The 21,425-nt window shown below is 41.6% G+C and overlaps 1 protein-coding gene across 3 annotated transcripts in view; it reads right to left on the minus strand.

The window, feature by feature from the left end:
- The window catches only part of nid2a (nidogen 2a (osteonidogen)), a 52,388-nt gene that overhangs the window by 14,192 nt on the left and 16,771 nt on the right, over positions 1-21,425 (minus strand). For 2 of the 3 annotated variants that reach the window (XM_058398746.1, XM_058398745.1), the window contains exons 9-20: positions 19,998-20,144; positions 17,443-17,571; positions 15,734-15,850; positions 15,326-15,559; positions 14,196-14,423; positions 10,362-10,589; positions 10,050-10,277; positions 9,064-9,300; positions 7,064-7,300; positions 5,661-5,897; positions 3,418-3,654; positions 2,622-2,858 (exon numbers count right to left, since the gene is read on the minus strand). In XM_058398746.1, coding sequence (XP_058254729.1) covers positions 2,622-2,858; positions 3,418-3,654; positions 5,661-5,897; positions 7,064-7,300; positions 9,064-9,300; positions 10,050-10,277; positions 10,362-10,589; positions 14,196-14,423; positions 15,326-15,559; positions 15,734-15,850; positions 17,443-17,571; positions 19,998-20,144 — 2,496 coding nt within the window. The remainder of the gene's footprint in view (positions 1-2,621; positions 2,859-3,417; positions 3,655-5,660; positions 5,898-7,063; positions 7,301-9,063; positions 9,301-10,049; positions 10,278-10,361; positions 10,590-14,195; positions 14,424-15,325; positions 15,560-15,733; positions 15,851-17,442; positions 17,572-19,997; positions 20,145-21,425) is intronic. The other variant, XM_058398747.1, reaches the window with a different exon arrangement.

Raw genomic sequence — 21,425 nt, forward strand, 5'->3', positions numbered from 1 at the left:
CTCAAAAGACATTTCATGGGTGTACCACGATAGGTAACAGAAAAAGGTACTAGACTGACTCCAAGGATGTGACCTCATCACTATCCTCCACAGAATTCTATCTTGGGACGCCAAGAACATACATATAGATGACTAATTAAAGGGGAAAACCAACATAAAGTTTTTTAGAATGGTGTTGGGCCACTAAACAAAGACTAATGTCGGAACTCAGAGCCCCCTCCGAGTGGACATATCACAGGGTGGAATTTTGTTTGTATCTATTACTCTTAGCTTTCCCAATAACCTCCACAATCTATAAAACTTAGCCGAAATAAAAGAGATCTCGGTCAACAGATGAGAAGAAGCAGGTTTCTTTATTCAGTCATGCAGTCAACAACATGCATATCTGAAGAGAGCAGCTGGTCTCAAAAACCCCGAAAAAGTCCCCTCTACTTATACCCCAGGCGCCCCGGGGCGCCTCCTTTTCTCTAATTTAAATATTTCCAGCAATTTCCCATTATATTCAGTGTATGGCTACTTTAGTCCCTCCTTCCTTAGTTTACATACGTTTTCCCAGTTCCCATTATTTTCGCATTTGTCCCAATACCGCCCCTAAATTGATACCATCCTCCCCTCGATGACGTCAATTTTCCTCCTCACCAGTTCCCCTTATTTTTAGGCTAAGTCAACCATTTTTATAAAAATTGGCGCTTACTTATAGGCGCCACTTCCTTATTGACTTCATTTGACCATCACCTCTTAAAGGTGCTTCCTCGGCTCATCCTGACCTCGCACGTTGCCCCCCACAACAATGTGTAAGTACCTTGCTCTCTTCCTCTATGTCATGATGACTTTTCTCTCTACCTACTTGATCTAAGTTTTGTTTTACTAATTTTAAACTAAGCTGTGCCATTAAGCTGCCTCATATCCTTTCCTCTTTTCATCACTGTTGGTTGCTAGTATTCCAATGCTATTGTCTCCTCTACCTGCCTATCACTGTCATGTCACAGTGACCTGGCCTACTTCCCACACTGTGTTCCTCCTGCCTTAGTACACGCTCTCTTTTGCTGACTACATAGTCACGCAATATGCACTTCACTCATCTTTACTCATTTCCCATTATTTTTTCTAGCTCAGTCAGCCCGCCGCGCTATCTTCCGGAGAAGTCCCAGGGGTGCTCTGCGACGCTATCGCCAGTATCAGCTATCCTGTTTGGCCATTGAACTTACTGGTTTCCTGGAGCACCTATCTGAATCCTCTATTCCTGAGTCTCCTTACCTCGCTCACCATATCGTGAGAGATACCGTCTGTCTTGATCAGAGCACCCAATTTCACCCCACAACCTGTGATCAGTCTACTCAGACCTTCTACTGGCATTGGACACGCACCACCTCTCAAGGCGTCCAGACTGAGGATTTCCCTGTTGAGATTTCCTCTAATGATTCTTCCTTTGACTCCTCTTCATTTCCTAATTCCCCTGACATTCCCCAACTTTCTCCTGAATTTGTGCCTATGCCTTACAGTGTTCATGATATTCCTCAGTCTTCTCCTGACTATTCGCCCCCAACTTCTCCCACTGATTATTCTCCAACTTCTCCTCAGGATCCCGAGATTCCGTCTTCTACAACTGACCCTCCGGTCCCACTGATCCCATTGGATAGGCTGGCTGACTGAGTTGTAACTCCTAATGTTTCAATAAATCTCTCCTCTTTTCTGTTCCTTCAGTCCCAGTGTGGTTATTACGCTAGCATGCTGCCATTAATAATTCTGCATGTTTATTATGAAGACTATGAGGCTATATCTGATTATTATAGCTATTTTTAATCAGAGTTAACTACTTACTACGTAATAAATGGCTAAATTATTCTTGATAGATACACACTACTCTTTAGGCAGAATATTGCCAAGTCAGAGCTTAGAGCATTGAGTACATTAGCACTTAAGCTACTTTTAAGGCTAGGTATATAATTCAAAGCTGGGTATATTATGTTTTCTCCGACACTAATCAAAAACCTTTTCGTCTCTCTAACCATTTTCTAAGTCACTTACAGCTTTTCCTCTTACCACCTTGATCCGATATTCAGGCCAACTGGAAAGGGTTAGCAGGTTTATACATGCCACATGGCATGTAAGGAGGTTATTTGCTTCCTGAGAAGATTCATCTGCAGGTTGTGGGCTTCATACAACTAGCCTAATTTTTATAGCATAAGCCCAAAACTGGTCAGGATTATCGCAGAGACTGCAATGCTCTATCATCAGTGCAAGAGTCAGTGCAGGACTTCCCATTATTCAGACACCATATTGAGGGATAGACTCCACCCCGTTAATATTTCAAACATTGCTCTGTCTGTCATTGCTCTGAATCAGCTAAAACCCAGAGAGCAGCAAAAAGTCAGTCAAGCGTTCTGATTCATTTGTATTCATTTGTGAGTTAAACATATGGAATAATTCCACGCTCTGTATCCTCTGGCCTGTTCCCCCTGCACCATGGGCTGAAATCATGTTTACCAAAGACCTAAACTTGTTTACAAGGGAAACCACCAACCTGATGATTTTCTCCTTTCTATTTTCAACTGGACCTTGACAAAGGACAGAAAACAGAACTGTACATGTTGCTAATGTGCACCATAAAATGTGTTTACCTGTAGCATCACAGTCGACATTTGGTGTACCAGGTGGAGTGCGGGTGCCCGCTCTCTCCTGCCCTGCACTGTCCACACACCAGCAGTGTCCTGTAGAGCCATGGCACTGTACTGATTTGTAACGACCCTCCTCATCACACTGAGGGATGAAGGCACCCACAATACCCAAACTATTCACTCTGGCCTTCACAGAGTCTCTGTGCTCTTCACATGTAGTCTTAGGACGTTCAGGATGAACTAAAGAATGAGAAAGAGAGAGCAAGCGACAGAGACAGAAAGACAGACAGACAGACAGAGAGTAAACCACCTTGATTCTCATAGTGCTTCTCTATGGAACACTGCAGCTCACAAGGAATTACTTTAATATTTAGTAAAAATACAAAAAAGACAAACATTAACACATGGAGTCAAACTAAAGATGAATAGGATCCCTGTGGGGTAAGCTCATTTCTGTATGAAATCTTAATGTGGTGGATTATGGGTAGCTTGCAGAGTCTAGTTAAGCCGAGCCTAGCCGACTGCTACTGTGGACATCAGGTATGTCTGTCAATGTTCTAGTGACAAAAAGAAAGCAATGTGAGTTAAACATATGGAATAATTCCACCCTCTGTAACCTCTGGCCTGTTCCCCTGCACCATAGGCTGAAATCATGTTTACCAAAGACCTACTCGTTTACAAGACTAATTTTTCAGGAAACCCCCAGCCTGATGAAAAGCCATGATTTTCTGCTTTTTGTCTTGAACTGGACCTTTACAGAAGACAGAATTTTTTTTGCAGCAGCAGAAAATGCACATACCTGTAGCATCACAGTCGACATTTGGTGTACCAGGTGGTGTCCGGGTGCCCGCTCTCTCCTGCCCTGCAATGTCCACACACCAGCAGTGTCCTGTAGAGCCATGGCACTGTTCTGATTTGTAACGACCCTCCTCATCACACTGAGGGATGAAGGCACCCACAATACCCAAACTATTCACTCTAGCCTTTACAGAGTCTCTGTGCTCTTCACATGTAGTCTTAGGACGTTCAGGATGAACTAAAGAATGAGAAAGAGAGAGAGCAAGAGACAGAGACACACAGACAGACAGAGAGTAAACCACCTTGATTATCATAGTGCTTCTCTTCGCAACACTGCAGCTCACCAGGAATTACTTTAATATTTAGTGAAAATACAAAAAAGACAAACATTGACACATGGAGTCAAACTGAGGATGAATAGGATTCCTGTGTGGTAATCTAATTCTGAATACTTAATGTGGAGGATTATGGGTAATTTGCGAAGTCAAGTTAAGCCAAGCCTAGCTGACTGCTAGTGTGGACATCATGGATGTCTGTCAATGTGCTACTGACAAAGAGAAAGTTAAAAAAAGTCAGCACAGGAACTCAATCATTGAGCACATGAAAATTTGGCAGATGTACAAGAACAAAACCCTATGGAGATGTACATGAACAACTCCCAAAAGTACAGCTTTATCTTTAAGTAAAGATTTCCAAATCTGCTGGAAACAAGCTGAGTCCAACCTTGCCCTGGACAGCAGCCAGAATAGAATAAGTTTCTTGGTCCAAGACTTGTGAGAAGATGGGCCACCTAAAGGACCTCACTTCTCAGACTGACATTATAAAGTGGGCTTCAATCATAAACCGCAGCCTGGGGGTGGCTCTGGCTGGTGGGTTACAATTATAGAAGTAAAATTGGGCGGGGCTAATGTGCACCATAATGACTGTGAGGACAACTTGATTTTCTCTACCCTGTCTCAACCCCAGGATGATGACACCATAATTATTGGCTCACCCACCTGAAGAACACAAGAAAGTTATGCAATATAATATTAAAAAAACCCTGTCAACATTGATTATTCAACAGACACCCTACAGGTTACGCAAAAGCATCACACAGCTCATAGTCAAGTGTTACCATAATGGTGCTATAGTCCAATCGGAATGTCTGCTTCTGCAATGACTTCCAAAAGCTGAATATGATCAACCCTCACCTCATAGCCTGGCTAAATAACATTATACAGCAACTAGGACTAGTTTGTGCTACGTATCTACACACAACCTGAAAAAGGATACTCGCAGCTGCCCCTTGTGATGGAGACTCTAACAAAGAGCCTCCAACGCTTTTTCCTTCAGTGATAGAACCTTTCAGCATCCATGGGAGCCCAAAATGCTCTAAAGGCATTTTATGGGTATACCATGATGGGTTCTATAGAAAAAGGAACTGGACAGAATCCAAGGAGGTGACCTCATCAATATCCTACAAAGAATTCCATCTTGGGACACCAAGAATATATATATAGAAGATTAATTAAAGGGAAAAACCAACATAAAGTTTCGTAGAATGGTGTTGGGCCACTAAATGAAAAATTACTTTGTCTCTGGAATCCTTTTCTAAATCACTTAGAGATTTTTTTCTCTTGCCATCTTGAACCAAATATTTAGGCCAACTGGAAAGGGTTAGCAGTTTTATACATGCCACATGGCATGGAAGAATTTTATTTGCTTCCTGAGAAGATTCATCTGCAGGTTGTACTGGTCAGGACAATCGCAGAAACTGCAATGCTCAGATGCAAGACTCAATGCAGGACTTCCCATTATTCGGACGCCATATTGAGGGATAGACTCTACCCCATTAATATTTCAAACATTGCTCTGTCTGTCATTGCTCTGAATCAGCTAAACCCTAGAGAACAGCAAAAAATCAGACAAACATTCTGATTCATTTGTAGCCAAACATTCATGGCCTCAGCAAAATGGTCCATGTTGTGGGAAAGACCTGTGCTTCTTTGAGTGTGATGGATCTCATCCCAGTATGACAGTAATGTGAGTTAAACATATGGAATAATTCCACCCTTTGTATCCTCTGGCCTGTTCCCCCTGCACCATGGGCTGAAATCATGTTTACCAAAGACCTAACCTTGTTTACAAGGGAAACCACCAGCCTGATGATTTTCTTCTTTCTATTTTCAACTGGACCTTGACAAAGGACAGAAAACAGAAGAACTGTACATGTTGCTAATGTGCACCATAAAATTTGTTTACCTGTAGCATCACAGTCGACATTTGGTGTACCAGGTGGAGTGCGGGTGCCCGCTCTCTCTTGCCCTGCACTGTCCACACACCAGCAGTGTCCTGTAGAGCCATGGCACTGTTCTGATTTGTAACGACCCTCCTCATCACACTGAGGGATGAAGGCACCCACGATACCCAAACTATTCACTCTGGCCTTCACAGAGTCTCTGTGCTCTTCACATGCAGTCTTAGGACGCTCAGGATGAACTATAGAATGAGAGAGAGAGCAAGAGAGAGAGACACACAGACAGACAGAGAATAAACCACCTTGATTCTCATACTGCTTCTCTACGCAACACTGCAGCTCACCAGGAATTACTTTAATATGTAGTGAAAATACAAAAAAGACAAACACTGATTATTCAACAGACACCCTACAGGTTATCCAAAAGCATCACACAGCTCATAGTCAAGTGCTTCCATAATGGTGCTATAGTCCAATTGGAATGCCTGCTTCTGCAATGACTTCCAAAAGCTGAATATGATCAACCCTAACCTCACAGCCTGGCTAAATGACATTATATAGCGACTAGGACTAGGTTGTGCTACGTATCTACACACAACCTGAAAAAGGATACTTGCAGCTGCCCCTTGTGATGGAGGCTCTAACAAAGAGCCTCCAACGCTTTTTCCTTCAGTGATAGAACCTTTCAGCATCCATAGGAGCCCAAAATGCTCTAAAGGCATTTTATGGGTATACCATGATGGGTTCTATAGAAAAAGGAACTGGACAGAATCCAAGGAGGTGACCTCATCAATATCCTACAAAGAATTCCATCTTGGGACACCAAGAACATATATATAGAAGATTAATTAAAGGGAAAAACCAACATAAAGTTTCGTAGAATGGTGTTGGGCCACTAAATGAAAAATTACTTTGTCTCTGGAATCCTTTTCTAAATCACTTAGAGATTTTTTTCTCTTGCCATCTTGAACCAAATTTTTAGGCCAACTGGAAAGGGTTAGCAGTTTTATACATGCCATATGGCATGGAAGAATTTTATTTGCTTCCTGAGAAGATTCATCTGCAGGTTGTGGGCTTCATACAGCTAGCATAACTTTTATAGCATAAGCCCAAAACTGGTCAGGACAATCGCAGAAACTGCAATGCTCTATCATCAGTGCAAGACTCAATGCAGGACCTCCCGTTATTCAGAGACCATAGTGAATTCCACCCTCTTTAACCTCTGGCCTGTTCCCCTGCACCATAGGCTGAAATCATGTTCACCAAAGACCTACTCGTTTACAAGACTAATTTTTCAGGAAACCACTAGCCTGATGAAAAGCCATGATTTTCTGCTTTTTGTCTTGAACTGAACCTTTACAGAAGACAGAATTTTTTTTGCAGCAGCAGCAGCAGAAAATGCACATACCTGTAGCATCACAGTCGACATTTGGTGTACCAGGTGGTGTCCGGGTGCCCGCTCTCTCCTGCCCTGCACTGTCCACACACCAGCAGTGTCCTGTAGAGCCATGGCACTGTTCTGATTTGTAACGACCCTCCTCATCACACTGAGGGATGAAGGCACCCACAATACCCAAACTATTCACTCTAGCCTTTACAGAGTCTCTGTGCTCTTCACATGTAGTCTTAGGACGTTCAGGATGAACTAAAGAATGAGAAAGAGAGAGAGCAAGAGACAGAGACACACAGACAGACAGAGAGTAAACCACCTTGATTATCATAGTGCTTCTCTTCGCAACACTGCAGCTCACCAGGAATTACTTTAATATTTAGTGAAAATACAAATAAGGCAAACATTGACACATGGAATCAAACTGAGGATGAATAGGATTCCTGTGTGGTAACCTAATTTCTGTATGAATTCTTACTGTGGTAGATTATGGGTAACTTGCAGTTAAGCCGAGCCTAGCCGACTGCTACTGTGGACATCAGGTATGTCTGTCAACGTTCTACTGACAAACAAAAAGTAAAAAAAGTAAACATGGGGGTGGCTCTGGCTGGTGGGTTTCGGTCATTATAGAAGTAAAATTGGGCTGGGCTAATGTGCACCATAATGACTGTGAGGACAACTTGACTTTCTCTACCCTGTCTCAACCCCAGGACGATGATGCCATGATTATTGGCTCACCCACATGAAGAACACAAGAAAGTTATGCAATATCACATTAAAAAAACTGTCAGTATTGATTATTCAACAGAGACTCTACAGTTTATCCAAAAGCATCAGACAGCTCATAGTCAAGTGCTTCCATAATGGTGCCATAGTCCAGTCGGAATGCCTGCTTCTGCAATGACTTCCAAAAGCTGAACAAGTTCAACCTTAACCTCATAGCCTGGCAAAATGACATTATAGATTGTGCCATGTATTTACACACAACCTGAAAAAGGATACTTGCAATTGCCCCTTGTGTTGGAGGCCCTAACAAAAACATCCTTTTCCTCCAGTTACCTTTGCTGATACCGAACCCTTCGGCCTTCATGGGAGCCCACAATGCTAAAAAGACATTTATGTACCCCGATGGGTATTACAGAAAAAGGTACTGCACAGACTCCAAGGAGGTGACCTCATCACTATCCTCCACAGAATTTTATTCTGGGACACCAAGAAAATACATATAGATGACTAATTAAAGGGAAAAACCAACATAAAGTTTCATAGAATGGTGTTGGGCCACTAAACAAACACTAATGAAAAACTTCTACATCTCTCTAATCATTTTCTAAGTCACTTAGAGCTTTTCCTCTTGCCACCTTGATCCGATATTCAGGCCAACTGGAAAGGGTTAGCGGTTTTATACATGCCACATGGCATGGAAGAATTTTATTTGCTTTTCTGAGAAGATTCATCTGCAGGTTGTGGGCTTCATACAGCTAGCATAACTTTTATAGTATAAGCCCAAAACTGGTCAGGACAATCGCAGAAACTGCAATGCTCAGATGCAAGACTCAATGCAGGACTTCCCATTATTCGGACGCCATATTGAGGGATCGACTCTACCCCATTAATATTTCAAACATTGCTCTGTCTGTCTTTGCTCTGAATCAGCTAAAATCCAGAAAGCAAAAAGTTGGACAAGCATTCTGATTCATTTGTAGTCAAACATTCATGGCCTCACCAAAATGGTCCATGTTGTGGGAAAGACCTGTGCTTCTTTGAGTGTGATGGATCTCATCCCAGTATGACAGTAATGTGAGTTAAACATATGGAATAATTCCACCCTTTGTATCCTCTGGCCTGTTCCCCTGCACCATGGGCTGAAATCATGTTTACCAAAGACCTAACCTTGTTTACAAGGGAAACCACCAGCCTGATGATTTTCTTCTTTCTATTTTCAACTGGACCTTGACAAAGGACAGAAAACAGAAGAACTGTACATGTTGCTAATGTGCACCATAAAATTTGTTTACCTGTAGCATCACAGTCGACATTTGGTGTACCAGGTGGAGTGCGGGTGCCCGCCCTCTCTTGCCCTGCACTGTCCACACACCAGCAGTGTCCTGTAGAGCCATGGCACTGTTTTGATTTGTAACGACCCTCCTCATCACACTGAGGGATGAAGGCACCCACAATACCCAAACTATTCACTCTGGCCTTCACAGAGTCTCTGTGCTCTTCACATGCAGTCTTAGGACGCTCAGGATGAACTATAGAATGAGAGAGAGAGCAAGAGAGAGAGACACACAGACAGACAGAGAATAAACCACCTTGATTCTCATACTGCTTCTCTACGCAACACTGCAGCTCACCAGGAATTACTTTAATATGTAGTGAAAATACAAAAAAGACAAACACTGATTATTCAACAGACACCCTACAGGTTATCCAAAAGCATCACACAGCTCATAGTCAAGTGCTTCCATAATGGTGCTATAGTCCAATTGGAATGCCTGCTTCTGCAATGACTTCCAAAAGCTGAATATGATCAACCCTAACCTCACAGCCTGGCTAAATGACATTATATAGCGACTAGGACTAGGTTGTGCTACGTATCTACACACAACCTGAAAAAGGATACTTGCAGCTATATACATACATATATATATATATATATATATATATATATATATATATATATATATATATATATATATATATATATATACAATATGTATATGTATATAATATATATATGTATATTATATATGTAATTAAAGGGAAGTACCAGCATAAAGTTTCGTAGAATGGTATTGGCCCACTAAATGAAAAATTACTTTGTCTCTGGAATCCTTTTCTAAATCACTCAGAGATTTTTCTCTAGCCATCTTGAACTAAATATTTAAGTCAAATGGGAATGGTTAGCAATTTTATACATGCTACATCACATGGAAGGATGTTATTTGCTTTCCTGAGAAGATTCAACTGCGGTTGTGGACTTCATACAACCAGCCATTACCTGGAGCGTCACAGTCGGTAGGTTGGGTACCAGGTGGTGTTCGGGTGCCCACTCTTTCCTGCCCCCTACTGTCCACGCACCAACAGTGTCCTGTAGAACTGTGGCATTGTAAGGACCTGTAGCGACCTTCCTCATCACACTCAGGGATGAAGGCTCCCAACACAGGCACACCGTCTGTTCCATGCTGTGCACTGTGTCTATGCCGCTCACACTGAGTCTTGGGACGTTCTAAAAGCCATGAGAGAAGAACTTAGGGTGAAACCACCTGTGCTGCTCCTCCATACATGCAGTCTGCTGAACTGAAGTGTTTACCTGGAGCATCGCAGTTGATAAACGGTGCACCAGGTGGGCTGTGGGTGCCTACTCTCTCCTGCCCCCTACTGTCCACACACCAGCAGTATCCTGAAGAACTGTGGCATTGCCGAGGCCTGTAGTTCCCTTCTTCATCACAGTCAGGAATAAACACTCCCGCCAGCGGTATACCGCCAGGTCTGACCTGGGCATTGTCTCTGTGCCGCTCACACTGAGTCTTAAGACGCTCTACATGAACAGTGGCATGAGAGAAAGAAGAAAATAAAAAGAGGAGTGGAGGCTGGGTCTAATCAGAGCATGCAGTTAAGTGTGCCAAGCATGTGGTATTATTTAGATTTATATATTTAGAATGTTATTAAAGGCATTATTATTTCACCTGAAGTCCTTATACTAATGTTTGTCTATTCAGTGGCTCTTGGTAACACTCCCAGGCTTTTATTTTTAGAACAAGACTCTGATCTGCTTGAATGGTCAGAGCCCTAAGTCCCCAAAACAAATCTACAAGATGAGATTTGACACTGTCTTTTTTTGACTGTTAAAATCCTACAAATCAGTGCAAATATTTTCTTTGTCCAATACACCAGACTCAGTAACCCGTCAAGTTTAACTAATCTCCCTTTCAGGGTTAAGTCCATTAAATTCATACAAATTCAGCATTCAGCATGTTTCCTTTTACTAGATTATATTATAGGGATATATCCAAATAAGCTTTTGACTGGACAGAAAAATGTTCTAAACAAATACAAATACAGATATATATTTAGGAGGTGCCGTATTCATTTTCGCCAGAAAGCTTGCTAGCAAGGTTAATAAGGCAATTGCCTAAGGATTCTTTGGAGTGCAACAAAAAAGTCTTGTCATGCAGACATGAAGACTTGGTCAGATATTAAGAGTGTACATTCATTCATTCATCCTTACTACCTGCCTGGTCAGAAGTGCAGTGTAAATTACTAGCTACCAGTTTGTCTATATTTTGTGTAATAGAACTTAATTTTTTCACAAATCATAGACAGGAAGAAACAAAAAAAATATAATGACATAATCAGGATTTAAGGAAAGAACAATCTTGCACTGGTCTAAGACTAACTGTCTGAGTTTTTTTCACATCCACTTTAGGTTTAAGTCTGATAAAATATATACATACAGATTTTTAGAGCACTAAACAGATACAGATAGAATTACTGCATTACACCCTTATGTTATGGAATAGTGCGTTAATATGTAGCTGCTCCATATACTGTATCTAATCCACAGTAAACAATATCTTTTCTGCATTATCATCTTTAAACAGAATTAGCTAGATAAGGAGATAATGTGTATGTTATGAGAACTTATATAACAAGTCCAAAGCTGGTCAAGATTATCTCAAAGACTACAATACTTTATTATCAGTGCAAGACTCAATGCAGGACTTCCCATGATTCAGACACCATATTGAGGGATAGACTTTACCCCATAATTATTTCAAACATTGCTCTGTCTGTCATTGCTCTGAATCAGCTAAAACCCAGAAAGCAGCGAAAACGGACAAGCATTCTGATTCATTTGTCGCCAAAGATTCATGGCCTCTTCAAAACGGTCCATGTTGTGGGAAAGATCTGTGCTTCTGTGAGTGTGATAGATCTCGGCTCATTATGACAGTACTGTGAGTCAAACATGTGGAATAATTCCACCCTCTGTAACCTCTGGCCTGCTCCCCCAGCACCAAAGGCTGAAAAAAGACCTACAAAGAAGAGATGGATGTTCTGCACATGTGGTGTTCTAGCATAATGTAGTGTGTATGTCTTCCCCTGGTCTCTATGTAATCCTTCAGAAGGAGATAGACTGCTCAAACATGATATAAGGAATTAAACGTTGTGCTTTTGCTCATGAGACACAAATGTCTAACTAATCAGTCCAGCTATTAAACTCTCAATGTAATGTGTATGACTGCATATATCCTGTTGCTTCATTTGTCTTTTGGTGTATGGCTATAGCATCTTTTGCCATAGTGTACTACTGCGTCTGAAAACACACAGGAATGTGGATGTTTGTGGGGAATCCCCCAGGGTTTATTAGACATGTGGAACAACACTGCTCTTTTTACTGATGTTCTTACTTGACTTTGTTGCTATTTTGACTAAGTTTATCTAAGATTCTTCGCAAGCCTACAACTGGGAAGATGGTCCTTTTAAATTCTCATGATCACTGTAGTTTGTTTCCATAGTAACAACCCATTTACATGGCATTATTTGGGAATTTTTCATCGCTAATTATAAATAGAGAAAAAAATGAAAATGTATAGTTGTTCGTATTGGTGAAGCCTTTTCTACTTGGCTAATGAGTAAACAACGTATGTAACTATAAATGGTCCAAAAGTATGAGGTTATTTGAAAATATTCAATGTCAAGGTAGCAGTAGCAACTCTTTTCACTATGGTGTGCATCGCACTAGTTAGTCTTTGATTACTTTCTTCTAAAATCACACCCCCACAGTTTTTTTTGCTTTCTGCAGCATTCGATGCAGCATGGTTGGAAAACACCTGATCAATGTCTTGTACATCTTCCAGAGCCAATATCTGGACCACTGCCTCGATATGTTTACTGAAAGGTGTTGAGGGTTTTCTTTGCAACATCTTCCAATTAAAGTCACTGGTAACCCATGGGTTCTGTCTATAGTGGATATCCTTAAAACTCAAACGTATGTTTTGTTTAGATATAGTTCAAGCAAAGAATATCTTGAGTTGCTGCTGTAGAGATTCAACTCCCTCTGTACATGGTGCATAGGAGAACAATGACGAGACAGTGCAGGACACCTGATAGACTCTATCGCAAAGTTTATTCGACGCTAATCTTAGATTAGATGCCTCTCCAGGGTAAAGATAGCCATCTATGGTGTTACTGATTGCTTAGCACATTGTTGTTACATGCTGTAAGGTTTCTCATGAGGCTGCTTCTTCTGGTGCTTTTCTACTTTTCTTGGAATGACTATATGCCCGAGGAAAACTATAGCTAAACTATTGCAAGTCCGAAATGTCAGAATTGTCTTCTGCTAAAACGCTACTTTAGCGTTTATGATTTATGGCATAGACACTGTTACTGTTGTAAAGGTACAAGCTAGAAAAATGAACAAAACTCAATCCTGAAGACAGATTTGTTGTTTAAACGGTTAATTAAAGATATGGACATTAATTGAACCTGAGCTCTAAAAGCATACACATCCATTGCATAGAATATTTGGGATCCTACTTTTTTTGGCTGTGGTTGTGAATGTGGAAGGCTAAAATAAGAAGGTATTTCTGACTGTGGTGAGAAAAGTACACGGTGACGTGCCAAGCATGACCGCGTTACTAAGTGTCTTAGTTTGCTGCTGTATAATCTCCAAAAAACAGAGCACAGGATTGATTTTTTTTAAATCTGGTCCATATTGTATTAAAACAATTACTCAAGTATCTAATTAGGAAATAAAAATATTAGGCTGGCAAGAGTCATGACCAAGAGCAAAAGACATTTTACACTTAGATGAGTCTAATTGGAAAATTATAATATGACTAACTTTCAGGGTTACAGTATGTCTCTGATTGGTGCTACCAATTTGACAGAAGATGAAAAATAATAGTAAAATAGATGGCTCTTTTTAAAACCACAGCACTGTGGAATTCTTTGTTCTGATTGGTTCGATAGTGTTTTCTATAACAGCAAAGCAAAGTCAGTTTACGTCGATGTGCTTGTGCTGATACATTATCGTGGAGTGACTGGCAGATGGATGGGTGCACAAACAACCCAAAAATCATACAGTGCCTCAACCATCTTTTATTCAAAACATATATGATAAATATATATTAAAAAAGGGTACCTGGCGCATCACAGTTGGTAGGTGGGGTCCCAGGTGGAGTGCGGGTTCCTGCTCTCTCCTGCCCCCTACTGTCCACACACCAGCAGTGTCCTGTAGAGGCATGGCATTGTCGAGGCCTGTAGTGACCCTGCTCGTCACACTGAGGGACGTATGCTCCATGCACAGGTAAACCGTCCACTTCCGTTCGTGTGCTGTCTCTGTGCTGCTCACACTGAGTCTTGGGACGGTCTTCATAGAGTGAGAAGAACAATACAGAAAAATTACTTTAAGTCAAAAGGCCAGAAGGCAAAAGTTTGAATGCAGTAGGAGAGGATTGATTTCTGCTGGTGAGGTGGATCTCATCACATTCTGACAGCTACACTGAGTTGAGATTGTGGCGATGACTGTTTCAACCTCCCCGTCCACATTTAATAAGGACCTACAGAGTTTAAACATCTGGAAGTTGTAGCTGTAGTCCGTTCCACTAAATGGAGCAATTACCGCCCCTGTGAGACGGATAATCTTATCGCAGTGGTGATTCATCAAAAAAGGCAACAACTTGTGGGCTTGTTTCGAGAGTCACATAAACAGGAATATCCGAATACCACGAATTTACTGAAAAAAAAAATTAAAAGACATTTACATTTGCTTTTACATCTAAAGAAGTGCTTTGCAGCTCCATTAAAAAACCATCTTCCTGCTAGTGTACATGTACTCATGTACTCTGTAAGTCATATACATGTGCTAAGTTTTTTTTTTATCTTAGCAAAGAGGTAGGTTTTCAGACAGCTGGTGACTCAGCTGTTCAGACATCCAGGGAAGTTCATTCCACCACTTGCATGCCAAGACAGAGAAGAGTCTTGGCACATGTATTCCTTGTATCTTGACAGATGAAGGGTCAACAGAGGTTTAAAGGGAATGTGCTACAGAAGTGGGGTTTGATAAATCTTCAAAGATGTTCTTCATTTGAAGGTTTAATAAATCTATGTAAATAGTAGTATGTTGTGTCATGACACACAGCGGTGTACTTCAAGCTTCAATCCTCAGCCCGTCAAAGGCGAGGAAACTGGAAACTAAAGCACATAGTACCATAAACAATTTCTGTATTACTCAGGAGTCATTACAAGGAGTCATGTATCAAGGACGCTTACCTGGAGCGTCACAGTTGTGAGCTGGTGTACCAGGTGGAGTGCGGGTTCCTGCTCTCTCCTGCCCTCTACTGTCCACACACCAGCAGTATCCTGTTGAACCATGGCACTGTTGAGGTCTGTATTGACCCTGTTCGTCACACTGAGGGACGTATGTTCCATGCACAGATAAACCATCCACTCCACTCTGTACGCTGTCTCTGTGGTGCTCACACTGAGTCTTGGGACGCTCTTCGACTGAGTAGGGTAAGAAGAAAGACAGGGATCGAAGACAGATACAGTCAGAAAGATCTGTGGGACTATATCTGTTATCTGCCAGTTTAGACCCAGTGACAGGAAAATTGTCCTAAATTGTTCTCATAGTAAGAAAACATCAAAGGTTATAGAGGTTTAAACACAGACTCTGCTGACCATGACACTGGAAGCCATCCCCGTGGAATCCAGGCTGGCATTGGCACTGGAAGGAGCCCACAACGTTGGTGCAGGAAGCATGAGGGTGGCACGGATGTCTTCGGCACTCGTCAACATCTGCGTCCAGAGAATAAAACACACATCGTATGTAAGCTATAACATTTAAATACTTCTCTAACTATATAACACCTTTTCACACAATCGGGAATCAATCAGGAAGTGGTTGATGAGGATGTGTCTGTTATTCCTGGGAAAGCTCATATGTGAACATTACCATGAACACCAGGAATAAGTCTTTATGGTGTTTCTATTCTATAATATGAGACACATGCAATACAACACAGTTGTGCTGAGTTACAGAAGAATTCAGTTCAGCCAGGTAGCGATCTACGAGATGTAGTGTGCAAGGGAGTTGAAAGAATGTTTAGAAGTTTGATCAGATAGCACAGATGACATCGTTAGACTAAAGAACTAAAGCACTGTTGCATCAGCAGCTTTAGTTTGACATGACGCGAGGGCTAAATCGCACTTTTCACCACTATCAGCAGGTAGAGTGGCATTGTGGGTAATGTAAAAAAGCGTTAAGCTAAAGGGAAAACTGACAGGCTTGTGGAGGAAAAAAGGTTAAACTATCAACTTGGATGTTTATTACAAAACAAATTAATTAAAATGAAGCTTTGTCTGAGGAAAGTGTCCAGTCAAGAGTTAACATATTTATCCGCTGGGATTCTCCTACACACATTCCCTTGCACCAGCACATTAGAGCATTGTTTCAAAAGTACCCTCCCCCTTCTCTTGGTTCCCTTGCCTCAAGCTACACCTCGGCCCCTTTCACCTACAGACCTTCATTCTCTGCTGCTCGGCTTTGGGCTCTTGTCCAGAAAATGAGTGTCTGAATCAACACCGAACATCTGTAACACACTAACCCTTCTCTGAGAACACACACCTCACACTGACTTTCACATGTGTGATGCTGACACATCTATTAGTCTAACAAACACGTAATATCACAGCACCATGTATCCAAAAACCTTATGGATGTAAGGAATAAAGCAGCTGGTTTTACTTTATAGCTGAGAAGCCAAATCCTACACTAAACACAAAACATTTTTCCCCTAAACATTATGTTGGAAAGGTTTTTAGAAAGCTTGAACACAAATAAAGCCTTGAGTGCATATGGCAAGATCTGATTATTTCCAGTTACCTGGAGAACACTGGGACTATACACACGTATGTGTAAAAAAAAAAAAAAGAAGAAGAATGAATAAATAACTGGCTCACATGTTTACGCAATTAAAACTCATCAGTTTTTGACCATAAAAATATCATTAGTGTGGTTTATGTCTGACATTGACAATCCAAAAACGCAACACTGACACAAACCAGCATAAGACATACTTAGATTCATTTTGCCTTGATACTTATGTATACTGGCTATGTTTACGATTTTATTGAAAGTGTTTCCATGTTTTTCCATTTTGGCAGACACAAAGACCCAGCAGTGGCTCTCTTGCAGTTCAGGGACTTGAACTATTTTAGAGCCTTAATCAATAAACCGCCGCTTTCCCTCAATGTTTCCTAATAAAGGTTCTAGCGTCCTAGTCATTAATCCCATCGGCTCCAATTTGGAGCCTCTAGCAAAAGCCATACAACTGGAACTGCATAGTATTTGGTCCCACAGAATCGGTTTGTATCGAGGTGTGTGTTACCTATACAGGTGCGACTGTCATGTCCGTACTCAAAGCCACTCTGGCACTGGCAGCTGTGACTTCCAGGCAGATTCACACACTGAGCGTGACTCCCACAGGAGCTCAGACCTTCAGTACACTCGTCCACATCTAAAAGAAACAGAATTAAAAAGACATATTAACTTTAGAAACTCGGCTATTTATTTATTTTGCAAATACAATTTTTCATGCTTACTGCTTGGCCTGTATTCATTAACACCATTAAGACACAAACTAACAGACGCTAGCACCAGTAAGCAAGTAGTAGGGGATATACAAAAAATAATAGCATCTATTTAGTCTTTGGATGAGTTGCATGAAGTGCAAGAGAGTTTTTATAGTGAAAACTAAGTTATTTTTTATTATTAAGACTTGGTTAATGGTTTCATTTTGTTGGTTTTCCCACAATTGTACCACATGCTCTTGTGGCTTATTATCTCTGCACAAAAAGGGTCATTTTCAATGGGAGCAAATTAAAACACTTAGTACTGACAGCGCCTTGTATTTTGCACCTTTCAGACAGAACTGCATGCTCATTAAAGTAAAATTTTGCTGTAGAACTCTGGATGTTTTCTTTTGCAGGTGTTATGAAGATGCACATGCAAACCTTCAGTCCTGTGTATGTTAAAAATATGTTCTGTTCTGGTATGTGCATGTGCATCTCTCTTGTCAATCTAGTGGTGGAAAGAAACCATGGTCTGCAGTCATGCCCTGTCTGATGAGTGAAGGAGGCCAGAAGAGGACCACATCTCTGTGGGAATGTGTGGGAACAAGCTGGAGCGGACCAAAGAGGTCTGGTTTTAATCACTGTTAATAACCCTGTGTGCAAGACCCCCTCCTTGTCTCACACTCTTTTTTTTACTTAGTCAGTCCATCTGAGGAGTGTTATGGAGTTGTAGCAGGTGGTGAAATTACACTCTTCCACGAACATGTTGCTCCAAAATCACACACAAACATCTGTTTCACTATCTTTGTCAAACATTATTATTAGTACTGTAGCTGAATAATGCTAGGTCTTACTTAACTATACTTCACTCAACCCCAGTGAACATGTCTCTTTAAATGTCTTTCTCTTTTATCCAGCCATGAAAGACTGACCACAATCTCCGCTTCTTTTCCTCTACATACTTTTAAACCTTTTTTTCTGGACACAGCATTACCACTGTTACAGTAAGTTCTTGTTTGTTTATGTGTTAATGAGCTTCATCTGATACGAAGAACACGCCGGCACGCTCTGTTACAGAATACAGCCACGGTTTTATGAGGATCCTGTCTTACAGTGTGACAAGTAATAATCTTAAAAAAGCCGCTGTAATCACACGGTGTAAACCCAGGTTTAGGAGCCTTTAGTAGGTGGATATCAGCTCTACCTCCTTCGGTGAAGGAGGGAGCAGATGGTATAAGGTGAGAGACAGATAAAGGAGACAGATGTGTTTAGGACACCATGACACTGTTTTCAGAAGGGATGTGTGAAGCTCTGGTTTTCGCTCCTCTTCAAACAAGCTCATTGCCCCCAACAACTTACCCCCCACTGCAAGCCAACAGCTGTGGAGATAACACCCTCTTGTGTGGTAGAAAGAGGTGACACACTGTTGCACTACTACAAAATGATGTACTACAGCTTTCCACCCAACACTTTTCCTCCCTGTCCAGCATTTCCACAAATTGTCTGATATGTCTGTTAGGTAACTGATTCTTCCACCTAAAGTTTCTTATGGGTTGATCAACATTAAATAAAATATATACCAGTACTCAGCACTAGTCATCAAAAGTCAATAGTCTACAATGTTCTCAAATTATTTCCACTGGTTTATTAATAGATTCTCTTATCAATAGTAACATTCCTAGAGCCGGCAAAGATGTCTGCCTCTGATTACTAAATCATTGGTGGAACTGAAAACACTCTTATTGAGGAAAACACACTCTGGATCTACTCCATCTCAGTGTGGTCAGATCGAAATGGTAGAGCAACACTGGTAATGAACTATCTGCTAAATAGTCTGCAATGTTAATATAAGACATATGAGGTCCTCCAGAAAGGAATCAAGGATGAGCCTGTATAGACAGGGGGAAGTGCCCTAAATCGTTCCAGGCACTCCACAGCGTAAACAGAATGTCAAAACTCTGGCTCAGTCACCCAGGAGTGGATTTATGCAGCACTGGATTACGAAATCTTGTAGCTTGTAACACTCAAAATCCGAATAGGAGGGAAAAAGAAGACGGCATACAAATTGGAATTCCTATTCTGAAACCACAGATGCTAAACATACAGACAGATATATCGTGAATGCTAGCATTACTAATGCTAGCTGGCTAACTCGTTACTAGTTCATGACCTTTTGTGCTTAAACAGAGCAAACAAAAGAGATGCTTTTAAGAAGGTGTCCATTTTGTCCCACTTTGAAGCTCTGAGATTGATGGATGGATGAATGGACTGATGGATTGGTGTGTGGATTGACAAACAGACAAACAGATAGACAGAGACTAATACTAATTATTCTACCAAGAACTACAAAGAAATTTCTCTTCTCCCTTACCATAGCAGTTGCGTCCATCTCCGGTGTATCCAGTAGCACACACGCAGGTAAAGTGTTGTCCTTCTCCTGGTACACACTGTGCTGTGGTGTCACAATCATGGCTTCCCAAGTAGCAAGGGTTCCCCTGCTGAGGTTCTTGGACGTAATCTGCACAGATATGAAGTCTATGAAATGAAATTCTAATCCCGTTTTCATTAGGAAAACTTTTTTGGCTTTGCAGCAGGACTTAAGAAAAAAAGCAAACGACAAAATGAAATATAGCTTCTTCTTTTCTTTTTTTTTTACTTTTAAAGGGTCCATCAGCGATATACACTATATTGCCAAAAGTATTCGCTCACCTGCCTTGACTCGCATATGAACTTAAGTGACATCCCATTCCTAATCCATAGGGTTCAATATGACGTCGGTCCACCCTTTGCAGCTATAACAGCTTCAACTCTTCTGGGAAGGCTGTCCACAAGGTTTAGGAGTGTGTTTATGGGAATTTTTGACCATTCTTCCAGAAGCGCATTTGTGAGGTCACACACTGATGTTGGACGAGAAGGCCTGGCTCTCAGTCTCCGCTCTAATTCATCCCAAAGGTGTTCTATCGGGTTGAGGTCAGGACTCTGTGCAGGCCAGTCAAGTTCATCCACACCAGACTCTGTCATCCATGTCTTTATGGACCTTGCTTTGGTCACTGGTGCACAGTCATGTTGGAAGAGGAAGGGGCCAGCTCCAAACTGTTCCCACAAAGTTGGGAGCATGGAATTGTCCAAAATGTCTTGGTATGCTGAAGCATTCAGAGTTCCTTTCACTGGAACTAAGGGGCCAAGCCCAGCTCCTGAAAAACAACCCCACACCATAATCCCCCCTCCACCAAACTTTACACTTGGCACAATGCAGTCAGACAAGTACCGTTCTCCTGGCAACCGCCAAACCCAGACTCGTCCATCAGATTGCCAGATGGAGAAGCGCGATTCGTCACTCCAGAGAACGCGTCTCCACTGCTCTAGAGTCCAGTGGCAGCGTGCTTTACACCACTGCATCCGACGCTTTGCATTGCACTTGGTGATGTATGGCTTGGATGCAGCTGCTCGGCCATGGAAATGAAGCTCTCTGCGCACTGTTCTTGAGCTAATCTGAAGGCCACATGAAGTTTGGAGGTCTGTAGCGATTGACTCTGCAGAAAGTTGGCGACCTCTTCACACTATGCGCCTCAGCATCCGCTGACCCCGCTCCGTCAGTTTACGTGGCCTACCACTTCGTGGCTGAGTTGCTGTCGTTCCCAAACACTTCCACGTTCTTATAATACAGCTGACAGTTGACTGTGGAATATTTAGGAGCGAGGAAATTTCACGACTGGATTTGTTGCACAGGTGGCATCCTATCACAGTTCCACGCTGGAATTCACTGAACTCCTGAGAGCGACCCATTCTTTCACAAATG

This window comes from Hemibagrus wyckioides, linkage group LG09 (genome assembly GCF_019097595.1).
Source record: "Hemibagrus wyckioides isolate EC202008001 linkage group LG09, SWU_Hwy_1.0, whole genome shotgun sequence".
NCBI lineage: Eukaryota > Metazoa > Chordata > Actinopteri > Siluriformes > Bagridae > Hemibagrus > Hemibagrus wyckioides.